The 7,963-nt window shown below is 32.9% G+C and overlaps 1 protein-coding gene across 1 annotated transcript; it reads right to left on the bottom strand.

The window, feature by feature from the left end:
* Window positions 1-4,499: 4,499 nt before the first annotated feature.
* On the bottom strand, window positions 4,500-7,469 carry LOC131024650 (UDP-glycosyltransferase 74F2-like). Its single transcript, XM_057954160.1, has 2 exons — window positions 6,674-7,469; window positions 4,500-5,454 (listed from the first exon to the last, which is right to left on the bottom strand). The coding sequence occupies exons 1-2, from the start codon at window positions 7,316-7,318 to the stop codon at window positions 4,723-4,725; spliced, it is 1,377 nt and encodes a 458-aa protein (XP_057810143.1). The 5' UTR covers window positions 7,319-7,469; the 3' UTR covers window positions 4,500-4,722.
* Window positions 7,470-7,963: the final 494 nt, after the last annotated feature.

Below are 7,963 nucleotides of genomic sequence, written 5' to 3'. Positions count from 1 at the left end.
TTCCATATAAAGATTCATTAATCTTAATAAATATAATTAATAATAAATGTATATATAATATTAACTTACATACAATCTAAATTAATAAATTTTATTATTTATTTTATCTCGATAAAAATTAATCTTAATAAATATAATTAATAATAATAACTTACATATAATCTAAATTAATAAATTTTATTATTTATTTTATCTCAATAAAAATTAGATTTACATGTATGACAAGAAAAAAATTTATAATTTATATACAATAAATGATTTTAATTGAATGTTAGTGATTAGATGTATATTTGTTAGTATTAATTTTATATTTCTTAAAAGCGTATGTATTATATGTATATGTTGCAATATATTATAATGTATGAATTTTTATATATATATATATATATATATATATATATATATATAGTAATATTTATCTTCTTAATTTTCAATAAAATTAATTTTAAGTTGAGTTTGAATTGAGACATGCACGTGTATGTAAATTATAAACGGGTTCGGTTATTGATTTACATGTTTGAATAATAAGGCACAAATTCTATAACCTGATTACTTTAAAACAAAATCTTATTTTATGTCTATCAAAATAATTAAAATTTTATTTTTATTTTTTATAAAATATATCCGTACATTTTATTTGTATAGGGAAGAAAAATATATTTTTCATATCTAATAATTCATAAAAGTTTGTCAATTTTTTCAAGTTCCATACAAAATTATGTTTACAAGTTAGTTATGATATTAGAAGCTCTAAATCATACAATCTCACAAGTCAAATTTGATTTTTAAACCTCCAGATAGTGATGTTAAAAAAATTGAAGCATAAAAGTTTATTTTTTGTATTTTGAGGTCTAGACGAGATGATGCTCAAAAGTCTGGTGTTCAAACATTAGATGTCGTCTTCCGGGCTTTAGATGATGATATGATCCTATAGGGTGGTTCAGAGTCTTCAGACGAGATGATGCTCAGATGAAATAAAATCTTCAATATTGACATTTTTTCAAAATATTAGTATTAAATAAAAATATATATAAAAAGAATATTTATTATTCTAACAAAAGGTTAATATTTAATTGAGGAATATGATTCAGATTAATATAATTTCAACTATATTACCTTAAATTAAAAATAATTTATATATAAATAATTATTTATACAAAAATAATACTCCCCCGTCCCCCAAAATTATGCATGGAAGTTTATAGTAATGATAGTGGAGAAAGGATCCCACGGTGAGGGTATTGTTAAATAGATTATGAGTAAATAGTGTAAGTTAAAAGGGTAAAATTGTAAGAATTATATATGAGGTAGTGTCTAAAAATAGGGTATGCCTAATTTTGAGGGTCGTACCAAAAAGAAAAATTATGTATAATTTTGGGGGATGAAGGGAGTATCATATAATTTAAATAATAATTTAAAATAATTTCCTGTCGAATTTCGACGGGTTACGCACTAGTACTACGTTGTAGTATAACTAATTTTCTTTTCTCTATATAATTTTTCTCTATAAAATACTCCTTACCAGAAACGCGCGCCAACCATGGTTTGCTCGTGCTGTTAGAGGGGATGTGGATAAAGATTTTTTTCTTTTTCTTTTTAGAATTTGAGATAACCAAAATGGGTAATTATGCACATGATTACGTACTGCAAGGAGTTGAGATATCTATGCTATGCTCTAGAGCAGCAACATAATGAGTAATTATGTTACATAGTAGAGTTGTATAACTCGATGAGCAATGAGAATTTACATTGGCAGTCATATGCGAGTGACAAAAAGCATTATAGTAATACTTGAGTGAAAAAGAAGATTAGGGTAATTTACATTAGACAAGATGTTGGAAATTAGTTTTGTATATTTTTATACTTAACTAATTTGTGGTGGTTGTTTATTTAATTCTTAAAGGATTAAATATAATATGATTATTCTATATTTTTTATATAGATAAATCACAATATTTTCATTGTCTCAAAACCAATTTGGGTAATTTACATTAGACAAGATGTTGGAAATTAGTTTTGTATATTTTTATACTTAACTAATTTGTGGTGGTTGTTTATTTAATTCCTAAAGGATTAAATATAATATGATTATTCTATATTTTTTATATAGATAAATCACAGTATTTTCATTGTCTCAAAACCAATTTCTGGTGAGTGGAAAATGATATACTAAAATTGTGTACTACACGTGAGACCTTTGAGCTGTCGTAACTGCCAAGACCTTTGGCCTTTCAGCTGCTGTAACCACCAATGGTTAATGGCTAGCCATGATGAGCCATGATGGCATCATGAAAGCTAAGGCCTTTCACCTCCCATGGTGTGGCTATATATAGCCTCATTTGTTGATGGAGTAGAACACACCAACACACAAGTTCTCTCTTCTCTCCATCTCATATCATCATCCTAGCTGCATTCGTAGGAGCATAAAGCTCAATTCTCGTCTCATCTAGTTCGCCGGAGCCTTCTTAGCTCGCGGTGCTGCTACTTTGAAGGACGAAGCCGTTTCATCTTTGGGGACGACACGCTTTACCGTGAGCACTACCGGGGCGTATCTCGTCTTGCGGAGAGAGGACTCCTCGACTCGGCTTTGAGTTTGTTCTAGTTTGTTTTTAAGTGCATTTCCAGTTTTTCCGTTGTAATCTTTCTTTTAAGTTGTATTGTGCTTCACGGGTGTACTATCCAACACAAGACAATAAGACGTGAGTGAAAAGGTATATATAGCTAGTAATTTAGATGCAAGGCTGTAGACCATGTGAATTGCTCTAACAACTTTGCACACTTTATAAAGCATGCATGTAACAATCAAACTTGATTTCATCTCGATTTGAGTTCTTATCCTTAACGATTTGGACTTTAAATATCTTTCTCGTCTTTGCTATAAACATTCATTTTCATATTCGGGTTGTTAGTTGTTGGAAGCTAGGCATTATCGCAATGATTTAGGCATTTTGGTATGAAAATAAACAAATTCACTTTTGATGGTGTTAGGCCTAATAGTAATACGCAAATTCTCCCATACTTTAAAAGCTTCTATGATCATACTTCAAAAGATTAATTATCTATAAATGCACAAAATATACCTATAATTAAATTATCAACTCTTGTATGCATATTCGTAAAAGAGTTCTAATTTCTAAATTGTTACGTAATCAATTTTTTACTTCAACATACAATTAAATGTGACTTAAATTTTATTTTGAGATAATAATAATAATAATAATAATAATAATAATGATGATGATGATGATGATGATGATGATGATGATGATGATGATGATGATGATGATGATGATGATGATGATGATGATGATGCACAAAAGGTTCAATCCTTTGAAATACCGACTATTTGGCTCATCCAAATACAACAAGTTTTTGCAAACAAATATTCATTCATAAAATTCACATATTTTGCAGCTATGAGACATACATAAACATTTGACCTTTTGAAATCAAACACAGCATGACAAAATCAGCAGTTTCCATACAAGTTTTAAATTATGATCTCTTGAAACGTAAATTTCTTGGAGGTCATTTATGTGTAAGTAGAATTTTAATGGACTTAGGATTAGAATTCGATCATCGACTATAATAGATAGTTATTCTCTTTCTGTTGATTCAATAATACATACTAACGCTACCCTTGCGAATTGTACCATTAAAGTTGAAGGAATATAAAAAATTACATCTATATATTTTTCTTAAAAAAAATAATTTATCTTCTACAAGAATGAATTAATTTTTATTTTTATATTGAAAGATTTTTTTTTTTTTTTCTGAAAGTTGGACTGGGCTAAAATTGAACTATGTAGATATTGGGCTAAATATATTTAATATATATATAGGACAACATTTTGGGGTTGCACTGGGCTGGAGCCCGATGCAGCCCCTATATAGATCCGCCACTGTAGTTTCATATCATAAGAATCTATATCTATATAATAGTATAAAGAAGGGTTTTTCTACCTATAAATTTTCTCTATGCTCTCACTTTTTCCTTTCAAAATTTCTTTCTTCTTTTATTTTTTATTTTATTTTAATTTTATTAAAAAAATTATCAACTTCGATTCATGAAAAAATATTCAATACGAATGTTAAATTAAATACTAGTACGAGAAGATCTTTAACTCGACGTAAAAAAATTTATAAAAAGTAAATTTGAAATGAATAACTTATGATCGTTTAAAGTGTCAAAATTAATTTTTGTTCGCTCTTATTTATCTCTAATATTGAACATCTACTCTTTTTCCATTTTGTTTAATTTTGTTGGTGAAAAAAAAAAACAGATGTCATTTTTTCCTTTCAAAAAAGTTTACATAATTGTTTAATTATAATTATTTTAAATTTATATATTTTTACATAATTTAAAATTTTAAAAATAACCGTCCATCATACAGCAAGACATACTAGTTCTAGTTGATTTTTGAGTCTCGAGAGACGCATCTAACTTTTCTATATATTCCTATAAATATCGAGTTGTATGCTAAGGTATGAATCACCAATGAAATATAATCAGGTTCATCTTGAAATATGAGGAAAAAGAAGTATGCACATGCTCGAAAGTGTGCAAACAGTACAATAATTATGCAATTGACAAAGATATAGAACTACCTATGCAACTAATAATAATTATACATGCAATTGACAAAGATATAGAACTGCCTATGCTACTTGTAATGAATATGATTAAAGTAAGTAACGATGAGTCGTTGTTCAATGCAAGGGTTAAGAAGTAGTGATCAACTTAGATATAAATGTATCAATATTTATGTCAGAAGTGCCACCCTCACTCATTGCCTCCTTAGCCAAATCACTCCATTTTCTAGCATTCCTCTTCACCTCTTTCCCCTTCTCCCCCTCCATCACTTCCCTTATACAACCCTCGATCTCCTCTCTCCGGACGAGACCGTCCCCGCCAACCCTAACCCGAACGCCAACGCCCCAGACATCCTGCACGAACTTAGCATCCGTCGTCTGATCCGTCCACTGTGGCATGACAACCATCGGGACCCCCAGGCTCAACGCCTCGGTCGTGGAATTCCACCCCCCGTGCGAGAAGAAGCACCCGACCGCCTTGTTAGCCAGCACCTCCAACTGAGGGCTCCAGTGCACGAACAAGGACCTATCGTGCAACCCACGGAAGAAATCCGTTGGAAGCAATTCTTCTGTGTCTCGAGCCCCGACGACCCATAAAAAGTCGAAATTTGTGTTTCGCAGTCCCCACGCAAGCTCTTCCGTCTGTTCTTTGGGGAGAGTAGCCATGCTACCGAATGCAACGTATACAACTGATCCTTGAGGTTTCTTGTCGAGCCAATTGGTGATTGTTGTTGAGGGTTCGGCTTGGAAAAGGTTGATATCATATTTGTTGTCGTTTGCAACTCGGTTGTCCAAATAGAAAGATGGGATTGTAGGTCCAATTGTAAGAACTCGAAATACTTTTGACATCGAATCTACTACCTATTTGAAAAAAAAATAGATTGATCTATATGTAATTAAGTACTATGGAATTTCATGAAATGGGATCATCACACTTTGCTTTTGATTGTAACATATCATGCCACGCACAAAAAATAATATTGATGAATAAAGAAAATCTCCTCCTTGCTTTAGAAAATGCACGCAAGAAATAATAAGTCCTAATTTTTCAATAATCGGCCCGAATAATAAATAATTAATAAAACAACAATAAATTTCTTTGGACATCCAAATGATGTCCAAAGAAAAAACCCCACCGTTCTCTTTTCCCAAGAAAAAATAAAAACAAAACAAACAATCATACATCTTAATTAACAATTATAGTATGTTTAAACTAATTCATAATAAATTAAAACTTGTGACACCAAATTTGGATGTAGAATCTCAAACGATGTCAAAAAGGATTCCCAAATTTTATCATATTTTTAGAATCTTGAGTTTCTACACCACTAATTAAAGTAGTCAGATTTGTTTATACTGTCGCTACATATAAAGGCAAAAGAGTAACAATTGATATCAACAACTTCGACAATGTGTGACCATGGGCCAGGGCCAGGGCCATGACTTTTGGAGTTCAAAATGAATTTCTCAACAGGAGACTGAGGAGAGGAAATATTAGACCATATTCATCTTTATTCAAACTTCAATTCATATGAAAATTCCACTAAAAAAGATAGATTTGAAAACTAAATTAAGTATTCCTGTTTAGTTTAGCATGACTTAGTTCCATAATACTCCTATATGATTCGAATTGAGAGAAAATATTACGTATGATTAATCTTGCTTCATAAGTCTTGACCTCTACAAAGTTAAATATAGATTAGAACCAATCCAATCTCGATTAACTTAACGTCACTAATTTTTAGGGGCGTTTACTTTGAAGGATTAGCCTTGATAAATAAAAATAATAAGATTAATCTCTTATCTACTTTAATGAATATTCTAAAATTTTTAATTATTTCTATCATTCGAGCCAATTTTAATTTTAATTGATTCTATGAAAACGATGGATATTCCTAATTCCTCCTTAGTATATATACCCATTATCATTAATTAACGCCAACCACACATCCATTCCTCCCCCAAAAAAAAAAAACACCAACCACATACACAAAATGTCATTTTACCAAAAAAAAAATACAATTATCGAGAGAGACAAATTTTGCAAGAATTGAGAATAACACGGATTAATTAGCTTTACCTCTTTCTCCAATTCGTAAAACGTATTGACAAGCACAAAATCCGCCCCATCCAAATTCGAGAACTCGTTCAACACCATCTTGAAGTAAGCCGGGTACGATCCGTGCACGTATATGAACGACGGGAAATCAGGCGGGTCCAGCGGCGGCAGCCCCGGCAGCTCCACCGTCGCCTCCACCGGCAGCTTCAGCACCCCGCGGGCGGCGTAATAGTACACGTAATTCACCGCGCAAGCGTGAGTGAAGAAAGCAGCTCCCTTGACACCAAATTCGAGCGCGATGTCGAGCGCCCAAGCGAGGAAAGCGTCGTAGACGATGCAATCGACGCGATCGTTGGATTGGGCGAAGGATCGGAGGAGATCTGCTAGGGTTTGGGAGCCGGCGCGGCGCATCTGCGCGACGTAGTGGTCGACGTCCCTGGCTTGGCGGAAGCCGCCGGCATCGAAGCCGTCGGAGATGGTGGCGACGGGGATGGAGGTGGATTTGGGATCGAAGGATTTGGAGACGAAATTTGTGAGGACGAGGGTGGGTTTGGCGCCCTTTGAGAGTAGACGCTTGCAGAATTGGAGCATTGGGTTAATGTGGCCTTGGCTGGGGTAGGGAACTACTAAGATGTGAGCTCCGCTCGACTTTTGCTCTGCCTCCATCTATGAGAGAGAGAGTTAAGAGTGGCCTTGGCTGGATTACGGAACTAGATGTGAGCTTTGCTCGACTTTTGCTCTGCTTCCATCTATGAGTGAGAGAGAGACAGGAGTCTCAATTTATCATCGGACTGGCGATTTTTGACACTATAATGAGTTAGTATGATCAGGGGCAGAGCCAGACTTTCGATTCAGGGGCCCAAATTTTTTTTAAAAGAAAATTAATAATTAAATTAAAAAATAAAAATTAAATTAAATTAAAAAAAATGATAATCAATAACACAATTATAATATTATTTAAATTACAAAAAACACATTTTAATAGATTTTCAAGCTCATATTCATGTTACGATGTATTTTATAATAAAATTATTAAATATTGAATATTATATATTTCTTAAGACGAAGAGTTAGAAAGGTAGGGTGATTTAGCGGCGGCAGGCCCCAGAGAACATGTGGTGAGCTTATCCGGTTGAATTTTGATCTATCCGGCAAGCCGCCCTTTTTCTGGCTCAACTTCTATCTATATTCAGGGAGGGATTGGACTTTCCTCTTTGGGTATGGGGCTTAGCTACACATACTAAGTTCATTACGAGACCACTCACGTTCATATCGAGTTAGCTCTCTTCCGCTCATATCGAATGGCCTATG

This window comes from Salvia miltiorrhiza, chromosome 1, assembly GCF_028751815.1.
Source record: "Salvia miltiorrhiza cultivar Shanhuang (shh) chromosome 1, IMPLAD_Smil_shh, whole genome shotgun sequence".
Lineage (NCBI taxonomy): Eukaryota > Viridiplantae > Streptophyta > Magnoliopsida > Lamiales > Lamiaceae > Salvia > Salvia miltiorrhiza.
Note: the sequence above shows the minus strand (reverse complement) of the source record. Positions and strands in the feature narration are given on the sequence as shown.